Raw genomic sequence first — 24,666 nt, forward strand, 5'->3', positions numbered from 1 at the left:
GGAACGACATGGGTCCTGTTGGGACCCCCCTCAGCGTTACAATCCTCAAGCATCGGGGTATGATAAATCCTATAAGGTGAAGATGCCACCACTAAGGTTCGATGGAACTGATGCTGCAAATTGGATCCCCAGAGTCAAGTATTTTTTTGATCACCTTATGATGCCTCAGGCCCATCGTTTACACTACGTGGTGATGCTTTTCGACCCCCTGACATCAGAGTGGGTGTTCAATTATTGTGCGAACAATGATTTCGTGACATGGCATGAATTTTTGGAGGATGTGCGTCATCGCTTTGACCCACAAAGTTTTCAAAATTATTTTGGGTTAGTTGCAAAACTCACTCAAACGGGTTCGGTGGTGGAGTATCACAATATGTTCGAAAAGTACTTGAATAGAGTTCAGGGTATTCCGGAGTCAGAACTGTTTACCTTATTCGTAGCGGGGCTCAAGCCTGATTTGCAGGAGCATTTGAGACTGCACCGACCACCTTCTCTCGCGGCGGCGATGGCGTTGAAATTGGAGTTTGCAGCAACTCAACCGGAAAAATCACCGCAGCCAGCGACTTACAACAATCGTCGCGCGTGGCACCCGCGGGATACTCGGCCGCAGTCCATCAACACGACAACGCAACCACCCACGCCGGCGGTTGCCACGGCTGTCCCAACTGGTTCGACTAACCGGGGCCCGGAACAGACACGATTTCCAAAAGTTTTGGTCTGCTCGGCGGAGAAAGCGGAACGCGCCCGCCTTGGGCTTTGTTACCATTGCCCGAAAAAATGGATCGTGGGCCATGTTTGCAAGCAACGCCTGTTGTGTTATGCGGCGAGGTAGACGGTGCGGATCAGGACGAGGTTCGTTTGGAAGAACCTGTGTATGCGGATGTCTCACATATCAACGCAATGGATGGGGGACACCGCTCGCAACCACTGAAGGTGATTGGGCTAATTCACAATCGTGAGGTGCGCATATTGATCGATACAGGAAGTGATAGGGATTTCATGCATCCTGCGACAGCAAGAACAGCTCCACCTTCTGCTATCGCCAATAAAGCCGTTTCGAGTATACGTTGGAAACGGCGAGGCCCTATTATGCACTCACATCTCGAAGCAAACGTCGATCAAAATACAGGGCACTACTTTTACGATTGACCTCCATATTTTGCCGGTGCATGGTCACGACGTGATTCTTGGGATGGACTGGTTAGAGTCTTTGGGCAAAGTCACGACGGATTTCGCGGGGAAGACGCTGGAGTTCATACAAGCAGACAGGCCAATCGTTCTGAAAGGCTTACGACCTCCGCCCCGTCGGGTTTCTTTGCAATCCTTATCCTCGCTGATCCCCTCCCCATCGATGCAGGAATATTATGAAATTGTTTTGCTTGAGCTGGAGGTAGCAGTGTCTACTTCGGGAGACGACGAGGAATTCCCAGCGGGATTACCCGCGGGCGTGAGTTCAGTTTTGGAGGAGTTTCGACCGATTTTCAGCCTGCCAGAGGGGATGCCCCCTAGATGGCCGTTCGATCACCGTGTCCATCTATTTCCGGGTACACACCCGTTAATGTTCGCCCGTATAGGTATCCGTATTTCCAGAAGATCGAGATAGAGAGGCAGGTTCGTGAAATGCTGGAACAGGGTATCATTCAACGAAGTAGCACCCTTTCTCCTCTCCAGTGTTGCTGATCCGCAAGAAGGATGGTACTTTTAGATTTTGCATTGATTATCGGGCGCTGAATAATGCAACAGTGCCAGACCATTTTCCTATTCCCACGGCGGATGAATTGTTTTGACGAGTTGGGCAAGGCACAGGTCTTCATGAAGTTGGACCTCCGTTCAGGGTACCATCATATCCAAATGCATGATGAAGACATATTCAAGACAGCCACGAAGGCCACTTCGAGTTTATGGTAATGCCATTCGGATTAACTAATGCTCCATCAACGCTCCAGGCGGCCATGAACACAATTTTTCAGCCACTGTTGCGGAAGTGTGTCATTGTGTTCTTTGATGATATACTTATCTACAGTCCGACCGAGGAGAGCCACGGTCAGCATCTGGCCGCGGTCTTGACTATTCTCCGTGACAATAAATTCTTTGTCAAACTATCCAAGTGTTCGTTCTGTAGGTCGACGGTTGAGTACCTAGGGCACTTGATTGGCGACGGATTGTTGAAAGCCGATCCTGCAAAGTTAGCCACTATGACGTCTTGGACAAAACCTAAAAATGTAAAGCAACTACGAGGGTTCTTGGGGCTGACAGGGTATTATCGGCGTTTCATCGCGTGGCATGCGCTGATTGCGGCGCCTTTAGCGGATCTACTCAAGAAGGACGCTTTCGATTGGTCTGCGGCCGCGGATGAGGGGTTTGAGAATCTAAAAACAACCATGTCTACAGCTCCGGTTTTGCGATTGCCGGATTTCGAAACGACTTTTTACGTCGAGACTGATGCATCTGATGTAGGGATTGGGGCGGTCCTCATTCAGGACAACCACCCTATCGCCTGGAGTTGTATGCCATTGTGGAGGCAGTGCAGAAATGGCGTCAGTATCTGTTGTGTAATATCCCATACCCAAGATATACATACTTTTACATATCTACATATTTCTTTGCAGTGGCATATTTTATTATCATTGGAATAAAAATATTAAGTGAGGTAATATAAAAAGAAATTTATTACAATGGATTAGTTAAAGTAATAAATGTATATATGTGTGTACATGCATAATAAATATGTGAGTGTGTCCGGATGTCCCTACGGTGTAAAATGTAAATATATACTAATATATAAATATAGTGCATGCAATCATGCATGGAGTTTTAAACTTGTAAAATATGTGAGGGGAGGAAATGTTTTTTTTTATTATTTGTAAAAAAGACGTGTCTCATTTATATTTTTTGTAGTATGACTAATGCTTTTTAAAGAAGATGATAAACATATTAAGTCGGTCTGTACAATAAATAAAATAAGGAGGTAAAAAGAATTATTTTTCAAATGGCAATACTCTCTATTGTAAGCTACGTTTTTATTTGAAAAGAACAAAAAAAGAAAAAAAGAGAAAAAGGAGAAGAACTCACCTCAAGGAAAATAGATTACGAAGGTAAGGTTGAAATATTTATTTAATATGTTATTTAGTCATATGCATATTGAATTATTTAAAATCATAGTGATGAGATTAGTAGAAACAATACATAATATATACGCCCCTTTTTAATGAATATTTTCAATAATTATTAATTTAGATGCTAATGCATTTAATTACATTATTTTGGAATAATTATACACCTAATTTAGTATTTTTGATGTATGTGAGGGTTTTTGCAACTATATAGATATACAGATATAAGTAATAGTATAGTATTTCGAATTAGAACTATATGTACACAAGTGGATGGTATAATTACTTACATATACGTGATGGTATAATTACTTACATATACGTAGAGAAAATAGTTATACAGTACTTATATTATAGCTAATTCTAACACGCAAATCATGTAGAAAAAAAAATATGAAATTAATTTGAATATGTATTTATTGCATAGCGTCAAGTGTTGAAGATCAGGAAGAAGGAACAAGTGCTCGGTTAGATTATTTGTCGTAATCAGGTGTGTATAAATCACACTTTTAATTTTACATATTTTATGTGATTGATTGTTATATGTTAAATTTGATGAATATTTGAATTATATGGTGAGCTTGAAATAATTATGTGTTATTTGATATTGATAGTGTAATATGATGTGCATATGAGATTTGTGCAATAGATATATTTATCTCTAGTATGTGAGTTAATTGATGGAATATATGGATATGTAATTGATGCTATTGATATGTTTGCACATGGAATTATTTGAATCATTGGATTAAAGCGGATCTGTGACTGTCATGACCTGGGTCTGATATCAATGGCAATGGACCTACGGGTCATATACAATGGCAATGGACCTACGGGTCATATGTATAATGACAATGGACCTTTAGGTCATATATATGTATACAATGGCAATGCGACCTATGGGTCATATATACAATGGCAATGGACCTTCGGGTGATATATATATATGTACAATGGCAATGAGACCTTCGGGTCAGATACAATGGAATCCCGGGCAGATATCAGGCTTGATTTGTCACAAAATAATAAACTGAACAGAGTGGCATATGCATTCATGTATATTGGTTAAAGAATATGTTTGATTCTTGGGATGTGGAATTAAAGGTGAAAATTTATATACACTGAGTTGTGGCTCATATAAACCACTAATATTTTTCAGGAATAAGATATCAGTGAACCTTTTAGGTTGACGTGAGTCATTGGAACTCCACATGTTATCAGGGTCAGCGGCTGATGCATTTTGGCAACCTTCTCCTCCTCAACATTTTTGCATGTAGATAAAAGTATTAGTATATAGAGTGGTGAGAGGGTCTCATTACTGATCAGAATGTCCTTAAATATGTACTTGATGAATGTTGTTTTTTTTTGAAATTATATAATATGTGTGTTTTATTTCCTTGACGTGTGGATTGCTTATTTTAAAAATTTGAATTTATTTACTATAAGTAGTTACGTCAGATAGGGTTGGGGGTGTGATAATTTAGGTGGTATCAGAGCGGGGATGGATCTCAGTGGGATTGTCTGCGTGTGTCATATGGAACATGTTAGTCATTAGTTGCATTTGTATTTGACATGTCCGGAATATGGACATTATTGAACATGTGTCACCGAGGAGAGAAGGGACAACCGCTCTGCATCACCGTTTAATTGTATGAATAATTTATTATTTAGTATGTTATGAGTTATACATGAATAATGATACAACAAGTGCATATGATAAATTTGGGAATTTAGAAAAGTTTATCAAAGTAATAATTTAAGAAGTGAATATTGCTTCATGAATAGGAACAATATACATACTAAGAGAAGAAAGAGAATCAGTGTTGAATACATGAGATCAATATCTTAATGCATAGTAAGAGTGAAAATAAGGCTAATGGGAAATTGTGGAAAATTTTAGAAATAATGACGAGGACCGAGAACGATAAATTAGAAGAGTTTAATGTTGAAGCAAGAAATCATGAATTTTTAGAATGTATTAAAACAATTTGAGTCTAATTTACTGATGATTACAATGTATATAATATATTCAAATTAAAAAGAGCCTATGGTTGTGTCGAGTGAAATAAGGAAGGGACCTAGAAAGTAGCGAAGTATCGAAAGGGAAAGAGCTTATGTTTGTAAGTCTACGAGGTGTTTGAACATTAAGAATGTTAGCATTGTATAAATGTTTTATTTTGAGAATATATGAACTTGATAAGTGATATAATATGAAATATGTTTAAATGTATAAAGTTGAGCACGAGAGTGACTATATAAGGTTTATATGGATTTTATCATGAAGTAAATGTGATGTAAAATGTGTTTGTTGATATATGTGATGTTGCCCCGTGCTTGGTTAATTACATTGGGTATAGCTGGCATGTACGGCGTGTCATACGACGACAGTACTGCTATACAAAAATGTGATGTTCGTCCTACAAGGACTATACGGTATGAGTTGACTTCCGCCCTATATGGGCAATATGGCACCCGCTATTTGGACTATATGTTGATGGTATGTGTACCCATGTTTATTGCCGAGTACGCTGGGGTTATATGATGTGATTTGACTGCTATGTGGTGTGATCTGGTTTCTGTATGATGAGAGCTTATTGCTTTGTAATGTTAGTAATTGATATATGATGATATCTGACGTTAAATATGGCTATATGTTAGTGTGACCTTTATAAACTATATGATGATATGAGATGTCATTGAGACATAGAATGTGTGATATATGAGGATAATTGATGAACCTATGTATATTGTGACCTATAAGATGCTAATCATATAATGAGTTCTATGTAGTAATATAAGGATAATATGATGATATATGAAAAGTTTGCTTGATAAATATTTCAGAAAGCTTAGAAAGGGTGGCATGTCCAGTATAAAGTTTTCAATAGTCCATTTCTGTTGCAGGGTTTTTATATATTAAAAAGTGAAATCTCAAAAGTTGTTTAAGTGCCCGCGATTATTAAATATGATATCACTTATTCCGTGATTTACGTTAAGTAAGGGGTGTTACACTAATGCTTCTCTGAGCTAACATAGTCATAAGTGAATGCTCCGATGAGCAAATATAGCGATAATTAGATTATATTAAATTCTCTTTAAATGAGTGTAAAGTACAATATTACAAATAGAGAGAAGATATACTATTAATTATATCAGTTGAACTTGTCAATTAAACCCGGACTCAAAAAAAATGCAAGAGAATATGTTATCAATGACAATAGTCGCTAAATGATAAATATAGACCTTTTTGTAATTGATAGTCTTTTATCATAAGAGAGTGAGTCAACATCTATAAACATGTAAGATGAAAGGACTTCAAAATATAATGACCTGAAATTCATGAATTCATTAAGTTAAAGAATTAAATAATAATGTAGTGAAGAGTAAATGAAAAATAATAAAAGAGCTACGTGAACAATAAGTGTATATTTAATTTTGAAGTATGAATATAGATTCATTAAGCATACGTATTGATTTCTTAAAAATATAAGAAGTTATTCACTTATGTAATAAGTCCCAAGATATTTACTCAAAAGTGCATCGTGTAAAATAATATAGTGTCGTGATCCTTGTTTTAAACTCTTTAAGGTAAGATAATATATGTCTTTATAAAATTTGATTTCTATAGGAGGTATTTTGTTGGAAACAAAGTATATTGAGTGTCAAAAATGCTATGATTTTATAACGTTAAAAGATTGTCAAAGTATGGGGCAGAGTTCCCGTGTGACAGAGAAGGTAGTTGTGTGGGACTGGTCACTCCACATAATTCAAATCTCTGTAGCGTCATTAATAAACTAAGAAACCAAATAAATCTTCACTCTTGGGTCTTGAAATATTGAGAAATGAGTTTTGTTACAACCCATTTGTTCAAATGTTGTTTAAAATTTAAACTTTGCTTTTGTGGTTAAAATGTTTTGAAGTTATTTTTATTTTAATTTGGTCTAAGTATTCTTTTATTTTACAAAAGTAATACATGATTTAAAACTAGACTAATTTCAGTAATTGTTACAATCTTTGATATGATTCTTTGGTGAGTTAAGAGATTGTGAAAATAAATATAAAAAGATATAAGATTGGGAACAATGAAGTGGATCAAACTATATGGTGTACAGTCTAATTAAATGCTTGAGAGGATGTGATTTTTGTATCTTATTAAGTATGTAAAATTATAAATAATACTTAAAAGGAAGAACCACAAATTATATAGAAAGAGAACCGTCAAGAGATATATTAAATCGATGAGAGTCTGAAAGTCGTAACAAATGAAAACTAAAGTGCAGAAAAAAAAAAGAATATATATAGTTTAAATATTTAACATTGCTGTAGAAAATAATTTCTTATCACATATCATAAAGGTGCACAGATTGTATAGCAACTCTTAAGTCTATTTTAGAAGTTCCCCACTTAAAATATGTATTAAAAATTTATACATATAGTGAATGCAGCATAATTGATCTCATACATAGTGAAGATCAATCGTTTGATTGTTATAATAGTATGATTAGTTGGTTAATTAAGGAGATAGATATATTAAGCCTTATATTAAATAAGATAAAGTAAAAAGAAATTTTTACACTTATAACGAAGGATATGGTGATAGCATGAACCATATAACAACATCCAAATAGTTAAGTGGGTAGTATACTTTTGCGATCTATTAAAAATAAAGTAATTTTTATTACATGTAGATTAATACTATGTCTGATTGAATATATAAAATAAAAGAGACAGGGAGAGAGTTATTCAAAAGCCACAATATGAAGGGAAAAAAAAAAGAGTAACTAGTCTAAATCGATATAAGTTATAAAACAGGGTCATATACAATTTTGAGAAAATTACGGGAGTTAAAAAAAAAATATATATATACATATATATAATACTTAGATGTTTGTAGTGAAAGTGTTATAGACTTATTATGCATATGAGGAACTAATATGAAAAACTGAAAAAAAAGAGAGAGAATAAAATAGAATACTCTTTTGCTTGTGTTTACGGGTCAATATATTTTATTTCTTTGGGATAACTGAACGTGGTGGATAATCAATTTTGCGGACAAAATTCTTAAAGAGGGGAAGAATTGTAATATCCTATACCCAAGATATACATACTTTTACATATCTACATATTTCTTTGCAGTGGCATATTTTATTATCATTGGAATAAAAATATTAAGTGAGGTAATATAAAAAGAAATTTATTACAATGGATTAGTTAAAGTAATAAATGTATATATGTGTGTACATGCATAATAAATATGTGAGCGTGTCCGGATGTCCCTACGCTGTAAAATGTAAATATATACTAATATATAAATATAGTGCATGCAATCATGCATGGAGTTTTAAACTTGTAAAATATGTGAGGGGAGAAAATGTTTTTTTTATTATTTGTAAAAAAGACGTGTCTCGTTTATATTTCTTGTAGTATGACTAATGCTTTTTAAAGAAGATGATAAACATATTAAGTCGGTCTGTACAATAAATAAAATAAGGAGGTAAAAAGAATTATTTTTCAAATGGCAATACTCTCTATTGTAAGCTACATTTTTATTTGAAAAGAACAAAAAAGAAAAAAAGAGAAAAAGGAGAAGAACTCACCTCAAGGAAAATAGATTATGAAGGTAAGGTTGGAATATTTATTTAATATGTTATTTAGTCATATGCATATTGAATTATTTAAAATCATAGTGATGAGATTAGTAGAAACAATACATAATATATACGCCCCTTTTTAATGAATATTTTCAATAATTATTAATTTAGATGCTAATGCATTTAATTACATTATTTTGGAATAATTATACACCTAATTTAGTATTTTTGATGTATGTGAGGGTTTTTGCAACTATATAGATATACAGATATAAGTAATAGTATAGTATTTCGAATTAAAACTATATGTACACAAGTGGATGGTATAATACTTACATATACGTGATGGTATAATTACTTACATATACGTAGAGAAAATAGTTATACAGTACTTATATTATAGCTAATTCTAACACGCAAATCATGTAGAAAAAAAAAATGAAATTAATTTGAATATGTATTTATTGCATAGCGTCAAGTGTTGAAGATCAAGAAGAAGGAACAAGTGCTCGGTTAGATTATTTGTCGTAATCAGGTGTGTATAAATCACACTTTTAATTTTACATATTTTATGTGATTGATTGCTATATGTTAAATTTGATGAATATTTGAATTATATGGTGAGCTTGAAATAATTAGGTGTTATTTGATATTGATAGTGTAATATGATGTGCATATGAGATTTGTGCAATAGATATATTTATCTCTAGTATGTGAGTTAATTGATGGAATATATGGATATGTAATTGATGCTATTGATATGTTTGCACATGGAATTATTTGAATCATTGGATTAAAGCGGATCTGTGACAGTCATGACCTGGGTCTGATATCAATGGCAATGGACCTACGGGTCATATACAATGGCAATGGACCTACGGGTCATATGTATAATGACAATGGACCTTTAGGTCATATATATGTATACAATGGCAATGCGACCTATGAGTCATATATACAATGGCAATGGACCTTCGGGTCATATATATATATGTACAATGGCAATGAGACCTTCGGGTCAGATACAATGGAATCCCGGGCAGATATCAGGCTTGATTTGTCACGGAATAATAAACTGAACAGAGTGGCATATGCATTCATGTATATTGGTTAAAGAATATGTTTGATTCTTGGGATGTGGAATTAAAGGTGAAAATTTATATGCACTGAGTTGTGGCTCATATAAACCACTAATATTTTTCAGGAATAAGATATCAGTGAACCTTTTGGGTTGACGTGAGTCATTGGAACTCCACATGTTATCAGGGTCAGCGGCTGATGCATTTTGGCAACCTTCTCCTCCTCATCATTTTTGCATGTAGATAAAGTATTAGTATATAGAGTGGTGAGAGAGTCTCATTACTGATCAGAATGTCCTGAAATATGTACTTGATGAATGTTGGTTTTTTTTGAAATTATATAATATGTGTGTTTTATTTCCTTGACGTGTGGATTGCTTATTTTAAAAATTTGAATTTATTTACTATAAGCAGTTACGTCAGATAGGGTTGGGGGTGTGATATGTTGAGTCACGAGTTCGTTATTAGGAGCGACCAAAAGAGCTTGAAGGAGTTGCTTCTCCAGGACGTTCAGACGCCGGATCAACAACTATATGTCAGAAAGCTCATGGACTATAAGTTCACTATCGAGTATAAGAAGGGGAGTACAAATCGTGCCTCAGACGCATTATCGCGTCGACAGGACGGCCAACTGGGGGCTAGATTCGAGGATGACTTATTGGCGACTGAAGACGCGAACGCGAGCGTACGCGATTGTGCGCTGCTCACGGCGGCCGCACACCCTGTCCCGCAACTGTTGGAGTTTTTGCTTTGCTAGACTAAATCCTCGCCAGAAATATGGGAAATCGTCGCGTCTATTAGGGACGGCAAAGCGCCGCCACACTTGTCTTTCATGGATGGGTTAGTCTATCACAACAGGAGAATTTTTGCGGGCTTAAGATCATTGGCGCGCCGCCCGATATTGCAAGAATATCACTGCTCCCTGCGGCAGGGCATCCGGGATATGATCGCACCTTCAGGCGAGTGGCGGCAAGTTTTTATTGGCCAAATATGCGGAAAGAAGTAAAGCAGTTCGTAGAGGCTTGCATCACCTGTCAGACGACCAAGTATTCAACTCAGAAGCCTGTCGGTTTGTTGCAACCCCTGCCTATTCCCTCGCAGGTGTGGGAGGAGGTTTCAATGGATTTTATCACAGGTTTACCGCCGTCGCGAGGGTACAACGCCATTTTGGTCGTGGTGGATAGGTTGTCTAAGTACGCACATTTTGCTCCTTTACCCACCCGTTTTGACGCATTGCGGGTCGCGCACTTGTTCATTAATGTAGTGGTGCGTCACCATGGTTTTCCAAAAAAAGTTGGTCTCCGATCGTGATCCGGTTTTCCTGAATCAGGTGTGGGAAGATATTATGCGCTTAAGTGGGACGAAATTAAACTTCTCTACCGCTTATCACCCGCAGTCGGACGGTCAGACGGAGGTGAGAAATAGGGGACTGGAACAATATTTGCGCGCTTTCACAGCGGATCAACCATCCAAATGGGTGAACTTTATTCCATGGGCGGAGCTTGCCCTGAATTGTTTCTATCATGAGGGGTTGAAGATGTCGCCGTTTAAGGCACTGTATGGCAAGGATCCTCCGCCGCTGATATTCGCGCGGCCGTCCGCAACTACTCCGCCATCTGCAGCGGAGTTAATTCGACAACGTGGCGAGTTTCTGGTGCAGGTTCCTAAGAACTTGGAGAATGCGCAGCAGCGTATGCGTGAAAATGCCAACAAGCACCGCCGGCATGTGGAGTTTAAGGTGGGAGACATGGTGCTATTGAAACTTACGCCCTATAGGCAGCATTCGGTTGCGCTTCCCCTTTCCGCAAAGTTGGTCCGTCATTTTTACGGTCCATTTGAGGTTATTGCCTGAATAGGTCCGGTGGCATATAGACTCCGCCTTCCGGAAGGCAGTCAGATTCATAATGTGTTCCATGTTAGTTTGCTGCGCCCGTTTGCTGCAGGCAAGGACGAGGAGCCGTTGGTGAGTTTTCCGGCGGAGTTCATTGGTGACAGGCCGGTGGTTTATCCGGTGCGCGTTTTGGACAGACGCGTTTTATAGCATAATGGCAGTCCGAAGGAGCATGTGTTGGTGCGATGGTCAGATGGGTCGGAGTCACCGACGTGGGAGCCGCTCGAGTCGATAAATCACAGATTTCCTAATGTGCTCCTTGAGGACAAGGAGGTTGCTATCGGGGAGGGAGTTGATACGCCTCATCAACCTCAGCAACAAGGGAACGTCCAAAGCGTGCCAGCGGAGGAAGTGGCCGATGAGGAAGATCAAGAAGCAGATGGTGAAGTGACGACCTCGCTGGGGGCGCAGGTGGAGGCAGCGCCGGCGCAGGCGTCCATTGCGAAGACTAAGCCGAAGAGGAACGCTCGTCAACCGAATAGATTCGGTGACTACGTTCCCAAGTAGGGAAGGAGTTATTTTGATAGTTAATTCATTTTTTATTTCTTTCGAGTATTTATTTTTGGATATTAGCTTTTAATTGTTTTATTTCCTTTTAGAGTCGAGCGTAATTATAAGCTCCGTTTCGGGTTTTCTTTGTTGGTTCTTTCCCGAGATGATTAGGATTAGGTCGAACCAACCCTAGGGTCCTTAGATAATATAAATAGGGCTTTTGTCAGAAAGAATCATTACAAATCAGATAATAAACATAAACTTTCTGCCCTAATCTTGCGAGACAAGAACTTACATTACAAATCAGATTTGCCACTGCCCGGCGGGAACGAATCCCGCGCACAGCCGCCATCTTTTGCCGCCGACCCTACGTCAGGGCTCCAGACGTTCATCTTGGTTGCCGAGCGACATAGCTGGCCACCGTTAAGGAGAAGATCCTTAACAGTCGCCTAGAGGGATTATGCGTAAGGTTTGCTGCAAGATTCTACAGCTTCATAAGCCATATCAGGTGTACGCCAACAATTTCTCAAACTAAATGCTGATGATTTGGACACAAAAACAGCCAAAATTCATGAAAGCAAAAACTTTAATATACGTTTACAAGTCACAGATCCAATCAAGAAAAAATTGAAAGGTCGGATATTTTTAGGTCAAACATTAGCATAATAAACTACGTATACTTATTGGTTACATAACCCACAGGTGACAGGTCCGAGGATAGAATAATTGAGTTTTTATTGTTTAATTTTTATATTTTGGAATAATTATAGTTATTTTCTTTTCTATGTTCTACTATTATACAGTTGGCATCTTAACCGTCACACAATCTCCACCATGTCACCACCGGTCATCGTGTCCCTATCTCCCTCTGCTGCCTCTCCGCTGCTACTGAATTCTGTACACTCAGCAGAACCACCACCTCAACTCTCCCGACCCGAAATCACCTCGATATCGCGCCGCGCCGCCGCCATTTTTCTCTCCTCGGTCATCATTCCCATCCTCCGACCGCCTCTCGCCTCCGCATTCTCAATCGGCATCTGTATTTCTCATACAGACCAAACAGGAGAACTCATCCCAAAAGACTAGCCCTGTTAGGTGAGAGAACCCATTTAGTCTATATACCCCACACTAGTTGTTCTCACAACCGATGTGTGAATTGAGTCCGTAACATTCGACCCTCCGTAACATTTGTTAAGGGTCTTTTCCCTTAACGGCGATCGGCGGCTGTTGCTCGGTGATCTCAACGATCCGGCGCCCTAGCACAGGGTCGGCGGAAGATGTAGCTTCGAGTTGTGCGCGGGTTCCTCCTGTCGGGCAACGCGATAACTAGGGATTGTAGAGAATTCAACAATATGTTGGGCAAATAATATTTTCATTGATTGATCGAATGATCCAAATAATATCAATCTAGCCCTATTTATAATAATAGAATACTATACCCTAACTTATTGAGTAAGAAAACAAAAGATCTAAATATATATGGAAGAGATTTGGTGAATCAAATAATAACTAAATGAATGAGATATAGGATCGTATCAACCCCACACGGTTAAAATCCGCCTTGTCCTCAAGGTGGAAACCACGAAGCAACGATGATAGTTGAAAGCAAAAGCTTTGGCAAGGCGTCTCCTCCTGGATCAAACACATACTCAATAGCTGAATGTATCCCTCGATCACCTCCATATAAAATCAACGAAGGCAGATGTGGTCGTCCAAATTCAACGCTAACGAAGGCAGGCTGATGTGGTCGTCCAAATTCAAGGCTAAAATGGAAAGCTCTGCCTCACGTCCAATGCTCAAACACGACTTGTTATTTCGCGGAGAATCAACCGTGCATCGGCGTCGAGTGATGGTAATCGAGGATTCATATTTGAAATCTCAGTGACATTCAAATCCACATAGACATAAGCAAGTGCTTGCAAAGTGTGCGCCCCTCCTTTTTTACCCAATTCGTCCGTGTTTAATTTAAGATCATTTAGAAACAACCTTTGCTTCTCTTCCATTTCTAATTGATTGTCCTGCTTCTTTATTTCAAATTCATCCGAGTGCCCATCAACAAGGCTCTGAATCTTCATGCTCACTCTTTTACTTGGCTTCTCAATCAACACACTGAAATCCTTTTCTTTCGTCTCTAAACTAGATTGATGAGTATCAGCTTTTATCTCTTTCTCGATCAGCTTCAGAAAAAGTGTTGTTGACCTCTTCTTCACTTTTGGCAGTAGAGTCATTCTCTTTCTCTATCTCTTTTTGATTCCACACATTATTAAGTACGATCAACTTCTCTTCACTATCGTGCAACTCTGTTTCCCACTCCATTTTCCTTAAGCTTGAGACACCAGCTTGCGGTAGACGAGCACAGGCCCATAATGGAGCTTGCACCGACAGCGGTAGCAAGGGCTGGCAAGGGCTCGGTGTGGCATAGGGCGGAAGCTCAATAGTCGATGTTATACTTGGCTGCTTTAGCAGGTGATCTGACCGCAGCGGTGGCGGCGGAGTAGCAGCAGCAGCAAGTGGTGGCGCTGCAGAGCAGCGGTGACTTGGCGGAGGCTTCCGGTCGAGCACGAACTGCAGTTATGTGGGGGTACGGGAGCTAGGGTGCGTGGGGTGCTGGTCTTTTCCCTTAAAGGCGATCGGCGGCTGTTGCTCGGCGATCTCAACGGTCCGGCGCCCTAGCACAGGGTCGGCGGAAGATGTAGCTTCGAGTTGTGCGCGGGTTCCTCCCGTCGGGCAACGCGATAACTAAGGATTGTAGAGAATTCAACAAGTACCAGTTTGTTAAGGGTCTTTTCATTGATTGACTGAATGATCCAAATAATATCAATCTAACCCTATTTATAATAATAGAATACTATACCCTAACTTATTGAGTAAGAAAACAAAAGATCTAAATATATATGGAAGAGATTTGGTGAATCAAATAATAACTAAATGAATGAGATATAGGATCGTATCAACTTCTCATTTTCTCTATTTCATTCAGACACATTTCTCATATACATAGACGTATGGTTCAATTGTATGTCAATTTTTTTGTTTTTGTTTTTGTTTTTGAACTGTGATGATGGGAAAAGTAAATACCACGATCATGCTCTAGTACATGTGCCTACGATGTTTATTGTTTGGGAAAAAGTGTTGCTTGAGCTGGTGACTCTGAAGCTTGGGATCAGCAAAATGAGTGATGCTGATGCACAACGTAACAATGGCTGGACAGAAACTTACCATTCATCAGTATCTATGACAAAGAAATGGTGAATAAGATTATGGACCCATCCCTCATAGTAGACGAGGATCTGTTAGAGGAGGTGTGTGCCGTTGCGGTGGTGGCTAAATCGTGCCTGAACCCGAAGGCCTCACGGCGCCCTTCAATGAGGCACGTGGTGAGGGCGCTAGAGAATCCGTTCAAGGTGGTGAGGGACGAGAATTTCAGCTCCGGAAGGCGCTTGTCTAGGCAGTCATGGACAGCTGCGTTGTTTGGGAGCTGGAATCATAGCTCCTCGGACAGCTCCAACGTGTCGAGCCAAACGAGCAAGGAGATCATCGGGGGGCTGAGGCGGGCCAAGAGAGCCGGGTCTCGGGGTAGTGGGACGAACCAACATTCATCTTCGCATACAGGATCGTCGAGCGAGGTCTTCCCACAGCCACTGGAGATGGAAGATGTGGAGAGTGGCAACTGAGGGTGTGTTATGTTTGTTTATTCAGTGTGAGAATCAAACAGTTCTTCATATGCCAAAATCCGAAATCAAATCATTCTTCCCTGTAAACTTCTCCGCCTTGAACCTTGATGCCATTGATCTCAACCACTTATTGGCTTAAACGAGAAATCGAGAGAGCTTAAACAAGATTCACGAAAGTAAAATGGTTTTATTTGAGAGGAATGACCGAGAGAATTAGCTACAAAACTTGAGAGTAATTGCTGGAAGAAAAAAAAGGAATTAGAAAGTGAGAAGAAGAAGCTAACTAACTATTTAAACAGCCAAAACAAGAAACAACGGCTAGTTTCTCAATCGATGGCCATGATTAAAGGATCTTAACTAATCTTGATCGAACGGCTCCTGAACCTCTGTAGCTGGAAATGACGAATGAACTTGATGCTTCATTCGTTTCTTCTTCTCTCCCCTTTCTCCGATAAGCTAGCTTCAGCTCCACACACAGTTCAGCAGCTCAATGTTACAAAAGGCCTAAACCAAATTTGGTTCTAACACACGAAATTTAATTGAATATATATTTGGTTGTACAAAAAGCCAAACACAGCAAAAGGTAAGGATGTAAAACCAAGAAACAGAGAGAGAGCAATGGCAAACTGATTAGCCATTTCATTGGTTGTACAAAAAGCCGAACACAGCAAAAGGTAAGGGTGAAAAACCAAGTAACTGAGAGAGTAATACAACATTGATTAGCCATTTCAAACAATGGAAGTTTATATGATATGGTACAGCCCATGACCAAGCCACCGCACCAGCAACCTGAGCAGCAGCCTGTCGGCCAAGATGAACCATCACTGCCCCTAAACGCTTCAGCGACTTTGCCTGTGTCCCAACCTGCTCGTCTTACTTAATTATTGCCTTCTTTGTGTATCGAGATGAGTATATCTATAAACTCCTCAAAAATAGGATTAGTCTTTACTTTTCAAAAAGGAGTAGTAGCCTTTACTCTTTAAAATAGTACTAGTAAGATTTAGAAGTGTTCTCTTCAGACACGAAACATAACAAATATTATGAGTTAGAAGATTTAAAACACAACAATTAATAGTATATACTACTAGTATTTTTATGTTGTACTATTTGTTTTCAATAATTGATCGAATCCTCCAAGGTGAATTCACTGCTTTGATATCCAAGTGTATTGACAATCCGATGCAAGAACAATTATCGGTACACAGTTCAATTAGAGAAAACTAAGAAATCTCCCGATTCAACATACATAATATGTCTAACAAAGAATGAATATATGTTCTAAAGGTTCTATTCTTATTCTGTATTTCTCTACAATTAGAGCTATTGTATCATAATAGCAGCATAGACTTGCATCCTTTTGTCCACATTAAATAATTTGAATATCATTTACTCCACTTATCTATATAGTGTCAATCGAGACAATATGAAACGTCTCTCATAATTTAGCATTGACAATCATATTTACAAATTGTATCTTTCCACTCATATATTGTTAAGACTAACTTGTTCAAATACATTAACAAGGACAAAGTACCTGCCTGAGAAGCCTATTTGTTATTTGAGAAACACGTGCATTTACAATCATTTATAGCTATTAGAAGGTAGCTTGCAAACAAGTACTAGTTTATCAACCATTCACACTTAAACAAACATCACCAACCATTGCACCTTTCATTCACTGCCTCTTTCGTAACTGGAATATCTAACAAGCTAGCTACCTTATCAAAGCTCTGCATCTGAAAAACAAAAAGAAAAAATGATCAGAATCAACTACTCCATACTTTACGAACTTAGGGGCTTTTTGGTATGATGGAATGGAATGAAGATGAGAATACAATGAGGATGGGAATGGAATGGGGATTCCATTCCATTCTTATGCTTGGTGAAGAATACAAATGGATGGAATTGTGTAGTGTGTGTGGTATGTGCAATATGTGTAGTGTATGGAGTGTGTATAGTGTGTGTAGTGTATGTGTGCGCGCAGTGTGTGTAGTGTGTGTGTCGTGTGGATTTTTTTTAATAATTAAAAATTCTAAAATTTGTTTTACTATAAAATTTAAAAATTTAAAAATTATTAAATTCAGTGATATTGAATTTAAATAAAATATAATATTTTTCTAATTTTGTTAAAATCTAAAATAAGAAGAAAAGAGAATTAAATGCAATGGAATGGCCATTCCTTGGTCAAATGGATGGAATGGAATAGTGATTCCTAAGGAGAAAATATACCAAGCAAAGGAATGAAATGAAGCTAGGAATACCATTCCATTCCCCCATACCAAGTAGCCTCTTAGAAGTGTATAAAGAGAGGACAATGTCATCTATTGGCAAAGTGTGTGCCTTTTCATAACCTAAGTTTATTTGTATAAGTATGTGAAAACTTGCAGTTATGATTTCCTCACCTTATACGAAGGAGGCAGCCAAGTTTGAAAGTGGATCACGAACGCTGCACAACAACCTTTTGGAGACCATCTCTCCAATCTTTCCTATGTATATTTTCAATTATATTTGCCGGAGTACAAAAGAGATTGGTTGTGATCATCAATCTCAATCAGTTCAAGTGTTTGAATCTTTCCAATATCAAGTGGAATCTCATCCAAGTATGGACAACGATGAAGCATTAGGCACTTAAGCATCGGAAAGTGGCTACTTCTAGTTTTCCAATGCTTCAGATTTGATTCATCAATAAGCAAAAGTATCAACTTATCAAATTTCCCCTCAATGGTTTCCCGGCGATCCCCATAGCAAGCATAGTTCTTTAGTTTCAACACTTGAAGATTAGACAACAAACCAACAACTGTCATATCTGTCCAAGAAATCCACCCACCGCTTAATTCTAACTTTTTCAGCAAAAAGGGAAAAATAAGATTGTATGGATGTGGCACAGATGAACTATGCATTTGCAGTTTCAGCTTCTCCAGTCGACACAAATCTTTGAGATTTTCAAGATAATAGCCTGCACTAAACTCCTCTTTAGAGTAGCATATTCCCAACTTTCTTATATTTCTGATCAAATCAACCATCCTTTCACTACATACAAAATTTGTTGCAATAGAAAGCGTTTGTAATTTTTTTAATGGAGTTTCTCCTTTGGGAAGGGGTAAAGGATGAAATGAGAAGGCGATAAGATGTCTCAATTGCCTCAAGCTCAAGATCTCCACTGGCAAACGAACCTCAGATCTATAAATAATTAAAGTCTGCAGATTCTGGAGTTTTGATATAGCTAAAGGAACGATACTATCGGGGATGTTGGAAGCAAGGTAAGTGAGATTAATCAATTCAAACACCTGACCTAGCTCCCAATATGAATAATCTTTTCTACGTAAAACGTGAAAGACCCTGAGTGATCTAAAGTTCTCTAAATAGCCTTTGGGCCTGTAACCTCTCTGAGGGATGCATATAATAGAAGTGGTGCATGAGCTATGCGTAGAGTCTTTAAGATGTAGATCATGCCAACTAACACTTACACGGTGATGATTCTGGATGACTTGTGGAAGAAAATGCCTTCTCAAGATAAGATTAGGGAAGTAGTCCGTGACTGAAAGAAGGAACTTCTCTTGCCCGGCCTTTCTCACACAAAAGTCCCGCACCGTACTATGCAGCCTGCAAGTTTTAATTTTGCCATCACTTTTCCGACTAGTGATCAAAACTAGACTTTGCTCTATCAGTTTCTCCAGCCACCATTCTGCCATCACTTCTACTCTTTCAGATTCACTGGGATGCTCAATAAAGCCCTCAGCCACTCAAAGTTTGATGAGTTCAGAGGCATGGATGTCATAATCTTGAGGGAAGGCTGCCATATACAAGAAACACGGCCTCAAATATGGAGGCAAGTGGTTGTAACTCAAAGATAATATTGATCCCAACTGCCCGTCATTTACTTCAATTTGCTGCCACACCTTGGAAGTTCTAGGAATTCTGGATAAAATTCCTGCCACAGTAACAATTTGGAGAGGCAGTCCTCCACATCCTTTTACAATTTTTTCCCCAACACTTTGTAGCTCAAGAGGACATTCTTGATGGCCGAAGACCTTGTGATTGAACAAACGCCAACTTTGTTCGTCGTCCAAGAAATGCATCATATGAATGTTCCACAGATCGGAAGCATAAGTTGCCACATCCATTAGCCTTGTCGTTAATATGATCCTGCTTCCATTATTATTGTTCGAAAATAGCCTCTCCACGTGAAGCCTAACTTCCAGACTCCAAATGTCCCATTACTATGAGATACCTCCTCACTGATAAGATTTTGCGAATTTCAAGCTCCTCTGCTTCGAGTGCTTTCAACGAATCTTGTTCTACTTTTCCTTTGACCGAAGCTAGTAATTGTGAGAGAATACTAGCTACAGTATAATCTTGTGATATAGTGACCCAAGCTCGAATACCATACTGGTACATGATTAGTGGATGATCATAAACACATTTAGCAAGTGTGGACTTACCAATACCTCCCATTCAGACAATAGAGAGGATTTGAAGGTCAGAAGAATAGTCAGTTATTCAGCATATCATATTTGCTATATCTTCATCAAAACCAACCACATCATCGTTGGCCATGGGTGGAAATCTTGATAGTGAATCACTCGGATGTTCAGCAGCAAATTTATCCAAAAAATATTTGCTTATAGATGCAAAACTTGATGATGATGTAACAGAAGCAGAATCATTGAGATCATCATAAAAACCAGCCGCAGCATCTTTGGTCGTGAGTGGAAGTAAATCACTCGGATCTTCATTTGGTAATTCTCTGCCAGTTGACTTTATTTTATCCGCTAATCTCCACAACCTATTTGTATATGTGAAGCAGCTCAGCCGGGAGATCTTCCACTTGACTCTTGAGTGCAGATCCTGATGATGAACTAACAGCAGAAGAATAACTCGCGTCGTTTACTGAGTCGCCCTTGCTCTTGCAGTAGTCAACCACATATCCAACAGTTGGGTCGAGCTCCTCAGCCAATTTCCCCAATTGATCTGAAAGTCTGACACTTGGTTTTGTGGATCCACAATCAGCTGATAGATATTCTGAGGAGAAAAGATATTGAATAATCTCTTCTGATGTATTTGCAACCTCCCTTATTGTTTCTTTATCTCGAAAATGTTTGAGATTAAACCGCAACACAACAGCTTTGTCGTGGATGGATACAATCTGTTGCTTAACAGTAGGAGTGATGACATGATCATCGTGGCGTTGAAGGATTAGGAGTAAGAGTTGTTGTAGGGAATCCACAGCTTCATAAGCCATATCAGGTGTGTGTGAATAATTTTTCAAATATATTAAACCTTAGGTAGGTAATAGGTCACAAATGAAATGACACAAATTTTAATCCAGCGATATTTTTTAAAATATACTCCTCAAAGGTCGAAGGTCAGTGGCATATCACAAAGGTCAAAACATGTTGGGAGGAATGACCTAATTCTGAGGTGCAGCGGATAAACAAACCTCCCCAATTGCAAGAATATAATAGGAGCACAATATAATAGTGGACAAATCTGTTAGAAAAGGGAAGATTGTGATTGGAATCAATTACTCCAGTTAGGTGATTGACAAAATATTTTGTAATTAAATTACAATACTTGGTGCCCAAGAATACTTGAAACTCAAGAATACTTGGTGCTCAAGAATACTTGGAGCACAAGTTCTATCATATTTACTAGTTTGTAATCCCTATTTAAAGGGTGCTTTATACAATGAAATCATCATCCTATCCACAACAACCGTTCTCTTTTCTTCTTCCCTTTCAATTATGTTTTCTGTACCATTTAACATGGTACTAGAGCAGGACTCAGAAAAGTTTCAGCATCGTCCCTAAACCTTTCCCGACCTTTTAAACCAAAACCTGCATAAAACCATTCAACATGTCAGAAAACAACGAAAAAAAAAACAGTCCATCCCAATCGGATGAAATTGCTCAGCAAATCGCTGAGATCATGAGCCGAAGCCTTTCCCTGATAATACCACCCAAACCAGAAACCACAGAAAACCCACCAGAAAAACCAGTTGTGTACAAAATTGATACACAACCTCTCCATGTCGGAGGCAGCAAGTTAAACGGAGACAATTACTCCGAATGGATCGTGCTAATGAAGACGGCTATAAGCGGCAGGGGAATGGTATCTCACGTAACCGGAGTGCCGCCTCCCCCGCCACGATAGATCCAGCCTTCCCGCAACGGCAACAAGCTGACCATTGCGTGTTTACTTGGCTGACACAAAATATCGAGCCGCGGCTGGTCAGCCGGGTATTGAAGCAACCGACTGCCAAGCACATATGGGATGCATTGGCGGTCACTTACGGAAGCGGTGGAGACAAACTCCAGATTTACGACCTGCACATCAAAGCTAGTATGGTGAAACAAGGAAGTTAATCGTTGGAAGAGGTATGGAGCACCCTACAAGATCTGTGGATGTCAATAGACCAAAAGCGGACAAATCCTATGAAATACCCCAAGGATATGGAAATACATGACAATTGGATCCAAGAACAGATCGCATACTTTTCTGACTGCCATTGATGGCAAATACAAATCAACAAAGAGGGAGATAGTTAAAATGGAGCCACTCTTCTCGGTAGATCTTGCGTATAACTTGATCAAACAAGAAGAAACAAGATCCCAGGTTCTGCAGTCAGGAGCCGCAACCACGGCGGATGGTATCGGGGCTGGACTCATCACCCGAGGAGGGTCGAACCAGTCCAGTGGCGGTTCGAGGGGCGGCAGCAATCGAGGTGGAGGTGGCTGGAACTGGCAAAGCAACGACGAGGACAAATCGAAGCTGGTTTGTTCCTATTGCAAGAAGAAAAAACACACAAAAGATCAGTGCTTTGAATTGATTGGATATCCCGATTGGTGGGAGGAGAAACATGCCAAGAATTCAACCACCCCACCGCCTGCACGCACACACTGGAACCGCGGCGGCAGTCGTCGGAGGAGATGGAGGTGGCTATCCTCACGCCGCCACCGAGGGCAACAAGGAAGTCACTCAAACTCGGGGCGGCGATAGGGGAGCTGCACCGATAGGCGCTGCACAACCGGCGAGACACACCGGCGCCGCCAATTTTGTCGGAGGGACGGTGATTCGAGATTGGAGCGAGACGGAATTTGGAGGAGTTAGGGAAGGAGCGGCGGCGGGTGAAGGTAAGGTAGGGTTTGAGGGTTCTTTTATTAAAAAGCCTCAAACCCTACGAAAATTCCAAACTTTATCCCAAACTTTTGATAATTTACCTTATGCACCCCATTTGTTGCCCAATGACTCCCGAACTCCTATTTCGTGCAAATCAGACCCCGAATTGTGTATTATTCCTGTAAATGCCCAAATTATGTGTAAAAATAGGTTTCAGCCCCTAGAAAATTGTGGAATTGCATGTAAAGTGTCTAGTGAAAATGAGAAGAACGATAGGTGGATATTCGATTGTGGGGCGACAGATACAATAACTTATGATGCTTCGGATCTTACAGAGATTCATAAACCTTAGAAATCCCATATTCAGACAGCTAATGGGGAATATACAAGAGTTGAAGGAGCGGGAACTGTGAAAATATCACCCACTCTTCAATTATCTAATTGTCTTTACATTCCCTCGATGTCTCACAAATTGTTGTCGATTAGCCATGTCACGAAGGAATTAAACTGCACCTTATTGATGCAACCACATTTCTGTCTGCTGCAGGATATCCGAACCGGGGAAATAATTGGACATGGCACTGAACGTGATGGATTGTACTATGTAGATGAGATAGCTCAAAAAGGGGCCGCCATGCTAACTCACGGGTCTGCCGATAGGAAAGCTTGGCTTTGGCATCGACGCTTGGGACATACGTCTATCGGTTACTTAAAACTATTATTTCCGAATTTGTTTCTAAACATGAAGAGTATTGTGAGACTTGTTTTTTGGCCAAAAGCCACCGAACTTCTTATCCTTTGAATAATACTCGTGTTGATTTCCCGTTTTCCTTAATTCACTCTGATGTTTGGGGGCCCGCACCTTTTACTGGGGGACAGGGTCTTAGATATTACTTAGTTTTTGTAGATGATTGCACTTGCATGACTTGGGTATACTTTATGAAACAAAAATCTGAGGTTTATACACATTTTTTACACTTTTTTAACCTTATCAAAACTCAGTACCAACACTCTATAAAAATCCTGAGATCAGATAATGGGAGGGAATTCGTTAACTCGGCCATGAAACAATTTTTTCAAGAAAATGGCCTGATTCATCAAACCAGTTGTGCCTATACTCCCGAACAAAATGGTGTAGCCGAAAGAAAAAACCGTTCCCTCCTAGAAATGACCCGCTCTATGCTCATTGAGTCAAAAGCCCCGAAACACTTCTGGCCAGAAGCTATTGCCACCTCAGCCTACCTCTTAAACAGATTACCCACAAGTATCCTCAAACACCAAACACCACTCCAAGCCCTATCCTCCTTCACCAAAATTCCACCACCCTTAACTCTTGAACCACGAGTCTTTGGGTGCTCCGTTTTTGTTCACACCCTATGAACGAACCAAACTTTCCCCTTGTGCAATCAAGTGCGTCTTCATGGGATACGAGGTAAACCAAAAGGGGTATATGTGCTTCAATCCTAAAACCAACCGAGTGTTTGTCACCATGGATTGCAATTTCCTTGAAACCGAATACTTCTATACCCACCTCAGCGGTCAGGGGGATAGTAGTGGTAAGGACCCACTAAGTTGGATATCAGAGCCAATGCCAACACCAAGTAATCTCGAAGTGGGCCTAACAGCGACGTCAGTAAGCGATTCCGCCGAGCAAGTCTTTAAAGTAGGACAGTCTGTTCCTGAAGGTGACGCTCACCCAACTACTTC

At 39.4% G+C, this 24,666-nt stretch overlaps 1 protein-coding gene and 1 long non-coding RNA gene across 2 annotated transcripts; one reads left to right on the forward strand and one right to left on the reverse strand.

Moving 5' to 3' along the window:
* The first annotated feature begins 8,651 nt into the window (after window positions 1–8,651).
* LOC125222179 lies at window positions 8,652–10,025 on the forward strand. The gene is made up of 3 exons (XR_007176486.1): window positions 8,652–8,733; window positions 9,177–9,239; window positions 9,909–10,025. It is a non-coding gene; the product is annotated as an uncharacterized LOC125222179 (long non-coding RNA).
* Window positions 10,026–19,583: 9,558 nt separating this feature from the next.
* LOC125220879 (putative disease resistance RPP13-like protein 3) lies at window positions 19,584–19,964 on the reverse strand. The gene has a single exon (XM_048123011.1). It carries the CDS (start codon window positions 19,962–19,964, stop codon window positions 19,584–19,586), a length of 381 nt encoding a protein of 126 aa, XP_047978968.1.
* Between the last annotated feature and the right edge of the window lie 4,702 nt (window positions 19,965–24,666).

Source organism: Salvia hispanica, chromosome 4 (genome assembly GCF_023119035.1).
Source record: "Salvia hispanica cultivar TCC Black 2014 chromosome 4, UniMelb_Shisp_WGS_1.0, whole genome shotgun sequence".
Lineage (NCBI taxonomy): Eukaryota > Viridiplantae > Streptophyta > Magnoliopsida > Lamiales > Lamiaceae > Salvia > Salvia hispanica.

What these genes read in the sequence shown, in the direction of transcription:
- LOC125220879 (XM_048123011.1), bottom strand. Translation starts at nt 19,964, where the DNA reads ATGGATGTGGCAACTTATGCTTCCGATCTGTGGAACATTCATATGATG.